General features: G+C 35.1%; 1 protein-coding gene across 1 annotated transcript; it reads left to right on the plus strand.

Moving 5' to 3' along the window:
* Nucleotides 1-3,628: 3,628 nt before the first annotated feature.
* Nucleotides 3,629-14,569, plus strand: LOC133243866 (RNA-binding motif protein, X chromosome-like). Its single transcript, XM_061410592.1, has 8 exons — nt 3,629-3,768; nt 4,291-4,397; nt 6,684-6,858; nt 8,515-8,652; nt 9,813-9,924; nt 11,104-11,226; nt 11,303-11,391; nt 12,012-14,569. The coding sequence occupies exons 1-8, from the start codon at nt 3,660-3,662 to the stop codon at nt 12,314-12,316; spliced, it is 1,158 nt and encodes a 385-aa protein (XP_061266576.1). The 5' UTR covers nt 3,629-3,659; the 3' UTR covers nt 12,317-14,569.
* Nucleotides 14,570-15,210: the final 641 nt, after the last annotated feature.

A 15,210-nucleotide genomic window follows, 5' to 3' on the forward strand; every position in this document is an offset into this window, starting at 1 on the left:
GTAGACATCAGTATTAAAATAAGACATAAGCACTGAAAATGGAGCTATAGTATTGCTCTATAAGAATAGTAAAATTTAATATACTTACATATATATGTATATAAGTATATTAAATTTCATATATGTATGAATATATATGTATAAATATTTATGTACATATGTGCATATTGGAGAAGGCAGTGGCACCCCACTCCAGTACTCTTGCCTGGAAAATCCCATATACAGAGGAGCCTGGTAGGCTGCAGTCCATGGGGTCGCTAACAGTCGGACACGACTGAGAGACTTCCCTTTCAATTTTCACTTTTCACTTTCACGCATTGGAGAAGGAAATGGCAACCCATTCCAGTGTTCTTGCCTGGAGAATCCCAGGGATGGCAGAGCCTGGTGGGCTGCCGTCTATGGAGTCGCAGAGAGTCAGACACGACTGAAGCGACTATGTGTATATAAGTATGTATGTGTGTATATATATATATATATATATATATATATAATGGCTATATAAACTAGATAAATTCTAAAGAAACCCTTGGAAAATAAGTTTTAGTTCTCTTCTTCGTTAAGTGTATTTTCTTCTATTAGATATGATTTTACATGTTAATTCCTAGAAGGAAGAATTTTATATAGGGAAAAATAATCTGTCAGCAGAGTTCTTTCAGGTATAGACATGCATTAGCTGAGGTGACAGAAATTGCAGAGTGTGTCCTTAGTGGATCTCTTCATTTTGTTACTTTTGGGATTTTTAGTGAAAAACATTACCTTTATTTGCTTAATGAGAAAATTCCAAATATGTTTACTTCAAAGACACTAAGGCTTTTAACTCCTAAATGGTTTAAATATTTTCATTATTTATCCTTTTCTTTTGTATTAAGAAAAAGGAAAATCACACAATTAAAGAATATGCCACTCAAGAGTGGTCATATTGGTGACATATGAGACGGCAATAAATTATGAAAACATGTGATGGTAAAAGTTCTCTTTTGTATTTTATAGTGATTAAGTTAACCCGACTGGTAAACCTAGTAGAATATTTTGCTCTTTTTATTTTTGGTTTTTGTTTTTGTTTTTTTTTTAGACTTTCCCTCAAAGGTCTCCATTTACCCCTCCTCCACCTCTGTATTTTCTTCCTGCCCTACTTTCTCTGCGGCTCATCTCGCGATACATCCAGGTTCCTTACGCTCGTCTCCTCGTGCCGTACATCCGGTTCCTTATGCGCTTGACGGAAGAGGCAGGGCTGCGTTCAAAATTAGTTTAGCTAGCGGTCGACTCAGGGGCTTTGGTGGTGTGTGTTCGGAAGAACGAGACAAAAAAAGGTAAAGAATTGGGCATTTTAAGATCAAAAAACAGATTTATACCTTATGAGAACATGTTTATAGGTATAGTGTCAGTTTTTACTGGAGAAAAATGGTAACTCAGACTGATTTTTCCTGTCAGGTTTTTTCCCGTAAGACCTAATAGCTGAGTGTATGTATATATATGTGTGTGTGTGTGTGTACATTATCCTGAAAAGTCTTATTAGTTTATTTCTTGAAAAATACCTTTAATTTTTATTCCTTGGAGAATCAGTGCCTGAAGTAGCAATGGAAAGCCAGTGAAGTTTGAGGGTTCTTTTGTCTGAATGGAGGGCTTGGGGATGGGATGGACGAGGTGGGGGCGGAGCGGGGGTGGGATGAAGAAGGGGGTTTGAAATGTCTGGATGTTGGCTGTGGGAGGATATACTGGGCATATACTCCTACCCTGGGACTGAGAAAGCTGTTTTTGCTTTGTAACTTTTCTTTGATGTATAAGGCTGGATCTTTCTCCACAAGCTTATGGCTACTAGGGCGGGATGTTGGTTGCTTTCGGTGTGTAATTCATTTTTTTCCTGTTGGTTTGGGGCTGCTAGTCGTGTGCAGTGTTGCCTTGGTGTGCAGTTCGGCTTTTTTCCGTTGGTTTGGGGCTGCTAGTCATGTGGAATGTTGCGTTGGTTTCTCGCAAAATGTGGCTTTGGTGTGTAATGCGGCTTTTTTGCTGTCCACTTGGGGCCGCTGCTTCAGTCGTCTCTGACTCTGTGCGACCCTATAGACCGCAGCCCACCAGGCTCCCCCGTCCCTGGGATTCTCCAGGCACGAATACTGGAGTGGGTTGCCATTTCTTTCTCCAGTTGGGACCGCTGGTCATGCAGAATGTTGCTTTGGTGTGTAATGCATTTTTTCCCCCGTTGGCTGGTGCCTGTTAGAGGCGCGGAATGCTTCTTTGGTGTGTAATGCGAAATTTCTCCCTCCGCTAGGGTCTTCTAGTTGTGCAGAATGTTGCTCTGGTGTGTAGTTTGGCTTTTTTCCGTTGGCTTGGGGCTGCTAGTTGTGCGGAATGCTACTTTGGTGGGTAACGCGGCTTTTCTCCCTCCACTTGGGGCTGCTAGTTGGGCTGAATGTTGCTCTAGTGTGTAATTTGGCTTTTTTGTTTGTTTGTTTGTTTGTTTCCCTTGCCTTGGGGCTGCTAGTTTACCGGACTGTTGCTTTGGTGTGTAAACCGGCTTTTCTCCCTTGGCTTGGGGCTGCTAGTTGCGGGGGCTTAGTCGTGCAGAATGTTGCTCTGGTGTGTAATTCGCCTTTTCTCCGTTGGCTTGGGGCTGCTAGTTGTGCGGAATGCTGCTTTGGTGGGTAACGCGACTTTTCTCCCTCCACTTGGGGCTGCTAGTTGGGCTGAATGTTACTCTAGTGTGTAATTTGGCTTTTTTTTTTTTTTTTTTTTCCCCTCCTTGCCTTGGGGCTGCTAGGGCACCGGACTATTGCTTTGGTGTTTAACCTGGCTTTTCTCCCTTGGCTTGGGGCTGCTAGTTGTGGGGGCTGTTGCTTTGGTGCCTAATCCAGCTTTTCTCTCTTGGCTTCTGGCTACTAGTCATGGGATATTGCTTTGGTGTATAACTCAGATTTTCTCCCTTGCCTTGAGTCTGCTAATTGCGCATCTGGATGTAACAGCCCAGGCTCCATTTTGTTTCACGTGCACTCTTTTTTTTTTTTAAACAGTTTTTCTCTGAGATAGTGACAGTAGTTGAAAAACTTAACCAGTATACCGAACCATTTTACTTATATGACTTAAAACTAAAGTTTTCAAATGTTGAACTGTTGATTAACTTAACAAAAATGGTCAAATTTTAATGTTCATAAAAGTTAACATTATTTTGTCTGGAGCTATGATTCTTAGTTTACCAAAATAAGTAACCACAGGTTAAATTTTCCTCAGCAAAGTATTTTATTCTCTTGTGGCTTTTATGACTTAGTATTGTAGAAGTTTTTAAATTTAAGTGTATTTTACAGATTATTTGTTGTGTAATCAATATAAACGTGAGAAAATGGGGAAATTTGAAAATGTGTTTAGTGTATTTTATGTACATTTTATAAAACTTAGATACTGTATTTAGGTTTTAATGAGTGAATTCTTTAAACACTGCAGCTCAAAACAGTTTTCCAGCAGCCTTCTAATGTAATTTAAACTTACAGGTTTTTGTTATCTGTAAAAAAACAGCATTCATTAGGTCAGGGCTTGTTTTCCTTTTTGCGTTACAAGCTTCCTTGTATTTTAAGTAAACATTTTTAAAAGTTCAGTTCTTTTTAAATGATATTGGAACATTTTGGCTCATAATTTGTTCTTTGGTATATTTTTTGCCACCTAACAGTAAAATGATGGAAGCAGATCGGCCTGGAAAACTGTTAATAGGAGGCCTCAGTGCTGAAACAACGGAGGAGTCTCTTGAAGCTGAATTTGGGAAATATGGTCACATTGTGGCAGGTAACTCTAGAATCGGATATGACTGAGCGACTGAACTGACTCGAACTCTAGAATCAACATACGTAACTCTTTAAAGCAAATGTCTACTTGATATATATCCATGGACAACTATGAGTAGTTTCAGGTTTTTGTTTTTTTAATTGGGCAAGTACTTGGCAGTCAGTGAAAGGGTCTCCTCTTACTGAAAAGGGAAGAAAACAGTGCCTTTAAAATGTACTAGTGGTCCTGGGATGTGAAAGAGAATAAGACATGGTAATAGTAGAATTATTGAGATTTACTGTTCATTTTTAGAATACTAGGAATAATATATAAAAATCAAATTATGTGATATTTTTATATCATGTATAAAACGATATATAGATTTTTGTTTTTAAGTAACTTTCAAAAGTTTGTACTATGTTGGTAACATTCAAGTATGTTAAAGGGTCTTATGAGAAATTGTCAAAGGAGTGATAATTTTGAAAATAGTAAAGTTCAATTTTATGTGACATTTTAAATTTAAAAGATTTACGTGTATTACAGTTCTCTTGATAAAGGATCGGAACACAAACAAGTCGAGAGGCTTTGCTTTCATTACTTTTGAGAGCCCCGCAGATGCAAAGGATGCTGCCAAAGAAATGAATGGAAAGGTAAGTCTTAATAATGTATGTTCTTCATTTAATACTATTTATAGATTTCTTTTGGAGAAGGCAATGGCACCCCACTCCAGTACTCTTGCCTGGAAAATCCCATGGGCGGAGGAGCCTGGTGGGCTGCAGTCCATGGGGTTGCAGAGTTTGACACGACTGAGTGACTTCACTTGCACTTTTCACTTTCATGCGCTGGAGAAGGAAATGGCAACCCACTCCAGCGTTCTTGCCTGGAGAACCCCAGGGACAGGGGAGCCTGGTGGGCTGCCGTCTATGGGGTCGCACAGAGTCGGACACGACTGAAGTGACTTAGCAGCAGCAGCATAGATTTCTTTATTGTTACAGTAGTATAATGCTTTGTAAGGCTTCACTCCTTTTTGTCACATAAATACTAGTTCCTCTGGTTGGGAAGAGATTGAAGTTAATACCAGCATTAACAAAACAGATTAAATCTGTCTTCTATTAACATTCAGGTGTAAATACAAATAGGTTTTAACCTTCAGCACTCTCCCCGTATTTCATACTGTATTTTAAGTCTTGGCATTTTCTATTTAAGTCACTCTTCAGTGTATCAGTGTTAGGAATAAAAATTTGTCCCGTAGAAGCTGAACTTTTTTAAAAAATTGGAGAATTGCTTTACAGTATTGTGTTGGTTTCTGCCGTGTATCAGCATGAATTAGCCATAAGCATACAAATGTTATCTCCCTCCCACTTCCCTCCCCATCCCATTTCTTTAGCTAGCTATGGAGCACTGTGTTTGCTCCAGGATGTGCCCCGTCTGTGGATTGTTACATTAAATAAAAAGGAAGTCTGTATCTCCCCCATTTTATATTGTGGGTAATAGGCTTTTGTACTCATGATATCCTGTTGTTAAATTATCTCTGGAACTTCTACATTCCCTTAGTGCAAATACATTAATTCCCTATTATCTACAGTTACGGTTCTAGTATATTTCACACATGTGACACATGTTGACCCTTGTCCTTTAATTTTTCAGATATGGTAGTACCTAAAAGTTAAGTTTGACTCAGCTTTGGGTCACAGAGATAAATTTTCCTTGAGAATACTTGATGGTAACTAATTCCTCTTTTTTTTTTTTTTTTTTTATTTGTTCTAGTTGTCAAGCACTGGAACATGTAATCTGAAATTACACTTGAGTAATTTTTATTCAATAGGTGTTATATTGCGAGGCATTGATTGAATTTAGTTAGCTGATTAATGGTTGTGGATGAGACAAAATATTTATTTTCTTAAGCACTGGCGTTCTGAGTGAAGGGAAAAAACGTACAAATAGAAACATTAATTTTACACGCAGAAATGTTAAGGAAAATAAAGTAGTAATTTTGGTGGAGCTCATCGGGTGGTGAATACTATTTTTTTCAGTATATCTAGGAATATTTGCTAAATCCTGAGTTGGGAAAGAGACACTGCATGAATTTGTGGAAAATATTTTGAACCAAGATATAGAAAATGAGACCCTAAGATGAGGGGAAAATGGCTTTTGAGGATGATTATATTGATCTAGAGGCCATTTCAGCCAGAAGTCCTGGTGGAAATTTAGGATTTAAAATTGTTTTCCAAAAATAATGTGAAATAACAAGAGTCTATATAGTATGATTCCTATTAGGTTTTCAAAACTCCTTTTGGTCTCTGTAAAATATTAAGGCAGATATTGGAAGATTAAATTTAAGCATTTCTGAAAAATACGAAGTAGCATTACGGTCAGTAACCCCCTGGGAACAGAAAATAAAACAGTTGTATAAGGCAAGAAATGTTAATGGCCAAATAAAGGTTCTATTTTTAAAAAAAGAAAAATGAAGAAAATTATTAGAACTAGAGTAAATACAGAGCAGCAGTTATATTGAGAAAATTTATGTTTGTGTCTAATAGAACAAATGCTAAAATATAATTATGATAGGAACAATTATTTTGAATAAGTAATAGGCATACTTTTACATACCCTTGGGAAACTGAAATTTTAAATGGAAAATTTACTAAAATGAAGCATGTTATAGAAAATAAAAATGTGTGCTTTTTCATGGTAAAGGAGAGATACTCATCATTTAATACCAGAGAACCGTTCAGGAAGTTCTAATAGGAAATACATACGCTTTGTGTTGGATGACTTAGGAAAGGCAATTGCCAATTAAGTCATGTTCATCATATTGAAGAGCACAGTCATTTCAGGAAAAAAACGTTTGCTTTGGGGAAAAATACTGATTTAATTCATTGCAATAATAAGTTAAAATTTATGTAACATTACTGATGTTGTACTTAATCTTATAGTTTTTGGATGGAAAAACAATTAAAGTAGAACAAGCCAATAAACCATCTTTTGAAAGTGGTGGTAGACAGAAACTGCAACCCCCTGCAAGAAACAGGGGCCATCCAAGAAATCTGAGATGGGAAAGAGGAGGATCTGGTGGAGCAAGAGGGCGTATGTCTCATGGAGGAAACTTTGGTAATGTATTAAAATACAAGGACGCCATAGCACTGAAAAACTGTTAAGTTTGAACATCTAGTAAATCTCAATTTCTATTGCATTGTTAATGAGAAGAATAATCTACAAGAATATATTAAATGAGAAAATTACCATTATTGATAATCAGAATTATTTCTAAGTTGTAAAGAATTGTTGTAGTTATAAAATTACTTATGTGCAAAAAAAGTTCATCATCTTACAGGGAAATGGCTTAAATTTTATTCTTTTTTTTACCATTGTTATTGATGCCTCTTTAACAGTTTTTCTACACAATTCATTGCTGTTGATCATACATTAGAATTTTCCAATTTTGGCAAATAACTTTATTTAAACTATTAAAAAGACATTTATATACTCTCAGAGTAGTCCTACTGTATTGTAAAAAGTACTGGAGAACTTTGAAGATTACATAACAGATAACACAGTTCAGGGGTGAACATTGTGTATTTTTGGACTGACCTTGTAGTATTTGTCTTGAGCATGTATGTGCAGACAACTCTATGCAATTCTCCACTGTCATTTTGATATGGTGCTTTTGTTCCTGGGTTCTGTTGTAATAAAATTCGCATTTTGGAAAAGTTGTCTTTGATACAGATGTAAAAGCCTCTGTTTTGTATGTATAATTACATATATGTACATACATATGCATGTTTGTGTGTGTTAGAGAACAGTGAGTTACTGCAAATGGTATTATGAAATATTTTCAAAGAAGTTTTTACTTGGTAAGAAAGAAGGGAGGCACTTTCCGTTCATAAACTTCCATATATCTAACAAACTTTGTCTCCTCTACTAACAATAACCAATCTTGAAAAATAAAACATTTCACTTCTGTTTTTGACAACCAGATGTGTGATTTTTTAGAAAATATTTTTAAAAGTTCTGTTACAGGGTGTGTTCATTATAAGATCACACAGTTCTGTTATTTTCTCAGGAGATGAGAAAAGTTTACTAGCTCATATTCTGCAAAGTGTACTCTCCCAAGTGTAACTGGAATATATCTGTAAACATTTTTCTAGTTAGATAAAAAGATTTCATTACTTACCATGCATTCTTAAATACTATTAGAGTTGAACAGAACATAGCCTTTTCCTTGAAAAATTAACAGTAAAGGTTGATCCTTGAACAAAGCAGATCTGTGTGGATTCACTTAAAAGCAGGGTTTTTTGTTTTTACTCCAAGTAAATACGTACTAGGTTACTAAATGATCCAAGGTTGTTGGAGAGGTTGCATTTTTTCCTATAAAAGGAGTTTTTTATATTTTTAGGTGCATATTTTTTTTATTGTTTTGACATAACACCTATTGTGTTACATTTTTAAAAGCTTTTTTGACACCAGAATTGTATGAATTATTTTCCTCCCAGTGTGTTTAAAATTTTATTTTATCCTGGTTTTTCTCCACCTCCTCTATTCTCTTCAGACTACTATCACAGCAGTGGTTCTTTAATCATTTCATAAATTTTTCAAACTGACTGAATTGTACTAACTGATGTATCACATGAGGAAATAGTTTTATTGGTTTAGACAAATACAAATGCTGAAGGCAATGGTAGTTCTTTATTAAAGATCTATAAACAGTAAGCAAAACTTAAACTTTAAGAATGTTTACTCTACCTAAAAAATTGCATTGAAATACAGGTGATAATGGATGTAGTCTCAACACGAGCTCTTCAAGAGGACCCTATCCAGTTAAAAAAGGACCGTCTCAAGGTCCTTCTCCTAAAAGATCTGCTCCTTCTGTTCAAGGGCGAAGCAGTAGTGGAATGAGAGGACGAGGTAAACGTTATATAATACAGAGACTATTGTTTCTGAGTAGTTAGTAAACGTGAGCTATTTAAAAATCAATCCTTAACTTTAAGAAGCAAAATGAAAAGAGAATTACATGCACATGTTTGTTGATCACTAGCTGATTTGTGGATGAAAAATAATTCTTTAGCATCTAATTATAGATGTGTGGTAGGTGATTAACATAGAAGTGGGGAAGACATTTCTTTTAAATCTATGCTTGCTAGAGAATTCCTTGGGTTTTTTTTTTTTTTTTTTTTTGAAGTTGCTAACATTTGCTGCTTAGTAGGATTTTTCACGTGGTTTCAAGATCAAGTATTTTCATGAAAACTAATATCCTATGAGTCAGCGATTTGGAATGTAGAGTAGTTTAGCTATGTTATATTGGCTACCTGGTTCATGTAATTATAAACAGTAACTGAAACTTGTCATATTAACTGTAGTTTGGATTCTTAACATATTTTTACATTGTTTGCTCTTGATACAGCTAAAAACTTTGAATCATTATCAAATTGTCATTTTTATGTATAGAATATTAATGAAGCTAAGTGTATTATGGTATTGATTTCAAAATACAAAAGAAGCTTAGACACCTAAAGTTTCATTAGATTATTAGCCTAGTGAGCAAACAAAACAAGAGAAGTCTGACCACCAGGAATTAGTAAGAATTAGCACAAGAAGTGAGTATTATTTACAGTAAATAGTTTTCCTGTTTTGGAAGAGGTAGCATTTTTCAAATGAGCCCTTTATTGCTAATAAGTAGTTGAACTCAATAGTACTATCATTTGGAAAGGTCAGTAATTCAGGTTGCAGTTTATGTTAAATTTATCAACATTAGGAAAAAATCAACTACTTTGTGATTGAACCTGTGAAAATAGTTTCAAAAAAATAATTAGACTTTACTCAAAGTTTGAGAGATTCTATTACTTGTAATTTAAAGATTATCCAAAATGTACAGGGAGCAGAAGATGTCAGGAAATAAAATGTTCAGAAATTACATTTATAAAGCAAGCTAAATGTGCATGAATCGGATTTTATAAGTATTTTTTTTCAATTGTTTTGGAGAGAGGAGACACACCAGTCTTTCGAATTTTTCTTTGAAATATTACTCTCAATTCTGAGATACTTATGTGAGCATTTTTAAATTAAAGGTCCAGTATTGCGGAGAGAAAATTACAGAGGAGGTCCTCGTAGACAGCCAGTGTCTTCTCGGAGAGATAACTATGTGTCACCAAGAGATTATGGTTATGCTACTAAAGACAGGTAAAGAAAAATAAAATACATGAATTTTTAAGTCATAGTTAATTTTGTTGAGGTAAAATGTATCTAACAAAATTTTAAAAGTGAACAGTTCAGTGGCATTTAAACTACTCAGAATTCTGCAACCGCTATCTCTGTTCAGTTCCAAAACATTTCATCACCCCAAAACAAAATCTATAAGCAGTTGCTCCCATTTTTATCCCCCCGTGTCCCTAGGAGACACCCACCTACGTCATGTGTCTGTAAATTTACCTAATCCTGAATATATCATACGTTCACTGTAGCCTGCCAGGCCCCACTGTCCATGGAGTTCTCCAGGCCAGAATACTGTAGTGGGTAGCCATTCCATTCTCCAGAGGATCTTCCTGAGGGATTGGACCCTGGTCTTCCATATTGCAGTCAGATGCTTTACCAACTGAGCCACATGGAAGCCTTAACAATATGTGACCTTTAATATGTGGCTTTTCCATTAGTGTGAGTGTTTTCAAAGATAATCCTTGCTGAAGCATGAATCAGTACTTCAGTTTTTGAGTGGGGGTTAAACTACCATTATATGTATAGTTAACATTGTTTGTTTATCCATCTTTATGGTTAAAGCGTACAAACATTGGAGTACCTGCTTTCAATTCAGAGTGTAAACTCTGAATTGGAATTCCTGGGTCATACAGTATTTTCAGTATTTTAAGGAACCATTCATCTTCTCCATAACTGCACTGGTGGTGCAGTGCTAAGAGCCCACCTGCCAATGCAAGAGACTCAGATTCAATCCCAAGGTGGGGAAGATACCCTGGATGAGAAAACAGCAATTTACTCCATATTCTTGCTTGAAAAATCCCATCAATAGAGGGGCCTGGTGGGCTACAGTCCACAAGGTCACTAAGAGTCTGACACAGCTTTCTATTTACTGTGCACACACAGGATTTCTGCATGCTCACCAACACCTGATGCTTTATATTAGGGTTAGCCTGTCTACTAGGTGCAGAGTAGGTGTCTCATTCAGATTGAAAAACTTTTTTTCTTCCTAAAAAAATAATGATGTTAAGCAGTGTTTTACATTCTTGTTCATCATTATATATCTTCCTTGAAGAAAAGTATATTGAGATCCTTTGAATTTAAAACTTTTTTTGTCTGTATGAATTCAGTATGAATTCTTTTCATTTATTTTTGTTTGTTTGTTTTAAGTTACTCAGGCAGAGATCCAAGTTCGCGAGACACCAAGAATTATGCTCCACCATCTAGAGACTATGCATACCATGATTATGGCCATTCAAGTTCTTGGGATGATCATTCCTCTAGAGGACATAGGTACTATAAACAATTCTGTTTCTAATCAAATAACTTACGGAAATTTTTTCTTTAACATTAATTCTCTTAAATTTAGTGATCATGATGGCTATGGTGGAAGCCGTGATAGAGATTATTCTGAACATCGAAGTGGAGGCTCTTACAGGGATTCATATAGGAGTTATGGTAAGAGTACAGTTACAACTCAGAAAGGACAGAATTAGAATTGACATGCTAGATCTACATCATTTACTCAAGTTTACTTCTAATTTCTCAGGGGGAAAAAAAAGTAATTTCTACCTAATTGATTGGTTTGAATTAGTTTTGATCAGTCATTTAAAATGATATGAAGGGTAATTTGGCAGCTTACATTTTTTAATCACAAAAATTACTGTAACATTTTTAAAAACAAAAGTGCTATTAAGAGTATGAAGCATAGGAACATTATGAAGTTCAAAATTTTAGTCTTTTCCAAAAAATTAATATTTACTTTAAACTGCTGCTAAGTCATTTCAGTCATGTCCGACTCTGTGCAACCCCATAGATGGCAGCCCACCAGGCTCCCCTGTCCCTGGGATTCTCCAGGCAAGAACACTGGAGTGGGTTGCCATTGCCTTCTCAACCACTGGAGCTAAAAAATACTGCTCTTTTTAAATAAATGTGAAAGCCCCTTCACCATGGCTACTAATTCATATCTTCACCACAGAGGCAGATAAAGGCTAGCCTTTGAAAGATTTAGTACTTTATAGTCATGTTATAGTAGTAATGGGAAAATTTTATAATTTTATCAATTATTAATTTCACAGGGGGCTCCCACGGTGCTGTATCAGGAAGAGGTCCACCTCTGAGTTACGGCAGAGGTCGTCACTATGACGATTATAGCAGTACAAGAGATAGAAATGGAGGAGGGCAGAAAAGTTACTCATGCAGCCGAAGTGATACATACTTAAGTGGTCGTGACCGTGGTGGAAGACAAGAACAAGGATTTCCATCCTCCAAGGATAGGGTGTACCCTGCTCCTCATGAGTCATACAGTAGCTCAGGTTATGAGGCTTCCAGGGGAGGTCATGGGGGAAACCGATCTGAAAGAGTAGGCCGAAACAGATACTAAAAATAATACTCACATACCATGTTTTCTTGGCATGGGAAAATTTTGTGTGAGTTTCTGTTTTAATTCATACTTGAGTACTGCTGAAGAAAAAAGCATTGGCTTTGGAGGGAAGAGCTGTAAACTTTACCCTCCATGAATTTTCAGATAAATTGAAAAATAGAATCATTCAGATAAGTTGAAAAATAGAGTTACTCAAAGTAATTTCATAGTTGTCTGCTAATTGAAAAATAGAAGTTAAAAATTTTTAATTTAATGTCTAAATTTTCAGAGTGTGTTTTGCGAAATGCCACTGTTTATTTTACTGGTGCGTTAAACAAGCATAAAAACACTTGTTTGGAGGGTGAATTGTGCTGTTTGCTTAAAGTTTCCCTTTGTGTCTTTGCACATGAATGCATTCAGAATTAAGCAATACGGTATTTCTCCATTGCAAGCTGTACCTGCTTTCTATTTAGGTTAACAAATATTACATGCTATTTTTGAAAGCAGTGTATAAAAGGTTTGACAAGTCTCTAAAAAACCTGAAAGTGATGTTTGCGTCTTTACTGAAATGATGTGTCCAACTTTTTAAAACAATAGTATAAATCAGAAGAAAATTTAGATATATGACTAAAATGTTTAAGTCTAAAGTTAAGTATCAATTTTCTTAGCCATTCAAGTGGCTAATGACAAAAGTGCCATGATTAAAAAGAAAACAATTTGTACCTAAGTTGAGATTGAACTAGTTAAGTATTCTGAGTATGTATCTTAATGAAAGTAAATAGTTCTAGATTTGTTGGAAAGGCAGTGTTTTAAGTAATGATGATTTTAACTTCATTTTGGAGTACTTGATCTAACCCAAAAGTATAGGCTTATCTATAAGGAAAGTTAAGGGTTTTTATAGGTAGATTTAGGTATCAATAATAATACATCAACTTTTTATTAAGAAACAAGTATAAGAGCTGCAGGACAAATGGAATTGGCAAAATTAGTGGAGAGATTTGCAATTTCCTTTTAAAGTAACAGCAAATTAGGGGAAATTTACTTTTTAAAGGTTCAATTAACAATATTTGAGGCAAACTCAGAAGACAGATTAAGAAATTTCTTAGGATTGTTCCAAATGTTAGAAGTCAAAGGCATAGTTGAATACATTTTCAAGACAAAGGATAGTGCATGAAAGTGACATTGATATTTACATGAAGTTCAAGGCAACACTGTCCAGGTAAGCAGGAACAAAGTAAGCAGTAAGTTACTGATCCTAGTACAAAGCTGAGAAAGAACAGGATATTTTTTAAGTAGTTAGATTGGTAACTTCTGAAATTGCAACCTGATCTCAAACTGCTATTTTGATGCTAGACATTATGAAAGCATAACTTTCATTTAGTTGTGCTGTAGTATTTGTGAGGACTGAATAAGAATATAAACTTCCTAGCATAATTTCTAATTATTTCCTATGAATCCATTATGATAGTGTCTGTATTACCTACCCTGGAAACTTTGAGCAACAGAAAGATCCTTGACAGGATATCTTGTTATAATAGTGACAACATTCGTGAGTATATGAGAATGGCAACCTAGAAAATAATTTCTCCCAAACATTGCTATAAAGATTCTGTTTTTGAGCATGTTAAAGAGTAAACTCTGAAAATTATAACCAAAGTTAAAGGCCTATCCTGTTAAAGTGTTCATTCGACAAAAATGAATTTGTTGTCTGTAGTACAGAGAATAAAAAGTAAATTTCAACTATAACTAAATTTCTCTACAGTTTATGTGTAATGAGTTACTGTTTTTAAAATCAGTTTGACCTGAAGGTTCCTGTAGTTGGCTTAATTTGAAAATGGCAGTTAACCCAGAAATGTAAAATTCCCTGTTGAAAATGCTCCTGATGTAAGAAATGTTGTACCTTTCTGTTGACCCTAGCCATTAAACTGGTTTTTAGTAATAAAGAATATCAAGTTGCTTTAGAAACAGTGTTAAAAAACCTGCACAACGAAGTATTCTTCTTCTGTATGTTGATATAGAACTCTGTATCCCAGGCTTTGCTGTGTATGCTGAATATAAAGGCATAATTTGTTTAGTGTTTAGTAACTATGAATTTTAAATCATCTAAAAGTGGAAAAAAGTCCTTGAAACTGTCTTGACTTAAAGGGGTTATCTTCTTGTATGTTGCTTGTTTTTATTTGATGTTTTTGTGTTAGAGAAAACTTTCCATTTGTGATTTTTCATTAGTTCTGTATGTATTGTAAACTTTTAGTACTTTGTGTTAGGAATTTTTATCTTGAAATTAAAGTGTTACATAACTTTCTAAAAGTGTTAGTTTGGCTTTTTATACCTACTCTATTATTTTTTTTCTTACTGTGATATATGATAGAATTATTTTCATTTCTTAGTGAAACACCAATTTTTCCAGTAAAAACTAGCATAAAAGTTAAAAAGTATGCACATCTTTTTCTCAGCTCTTGTTTCTACTTCTCTTAATGAAATTTTCTGCTATGTATTGCCATGTAGCACATTACTTCGGAAGTAACTCTATTATTGTTCAATTTTATCTTTTATTTTTCTGGCTGTTTCCTTTATATAGTTCCATAAGCCATTGGAGTTTTGACTGACATTGCTTTACATTTATCAATGAATTAGGGCAAAAGTGACTTTAATGTTTTAGAATTTCCCGCCCATCTTTCATTATATTCAGACTCTATTTAGAACCTGACAGATTCTCACTAAAGGCCCTTATTACATCAGTTGTTAATGACATTTTCCTGTTTACTTGTGTTTGGTTATGCTGGATTTTTTTCGGTGGCAGATTCTTTAAGAGTTAGCCACCTGGAAGCCCTGTTAGCTCCATTCCTAAAGTAATGTTTAATGCTTAGGTTTTGAATGAAATTTTATGTGTATTGCAATTAATAAATGGGTGTTCT

This window comes from Bos javanicus, chromosome Y, assembly GCF_032452875.1.
Source record: "Bos javanicus breed banteng chromosome Y, ARS-OSU_banteng_1.0, whole genome shotgun sequence".
Classification (NCBI taxonomy): domain Eukaryota; kingdom Metazoa; phylum Chordata; class Mammalia; order Artiodactyla; family Bovidae; genus Bos; species Bos javanicus.

What these genes read in the sequence shown, in the direction of transcription:
- LOC133243866 (XM_061410592.1), top strand. Translation starts at nt 3,660, where the DNA reads ATGATGGAAGCAGATCGGCCTGGAAAACTGTTAATAGGAGGCCTCAGT. An exon ending in CCAAAGAAATGAATGGAAAG is followed by an intron (nt 4,398 to 6,683) that starts GTAAGTCTTAAT and finishes TTAATCTTATAG; the next exon opens with TTTTTGGATGGAAAAACAAT. An exon ending in GGATTCATATAGGAGTTATG is followed by an intron (nt 11,392 to 12,011) that starts GTAAGAGTACAG and finishes TTAATTTCACAG; the next exon opens with GGGGCTCCCACGGTGCTGTA.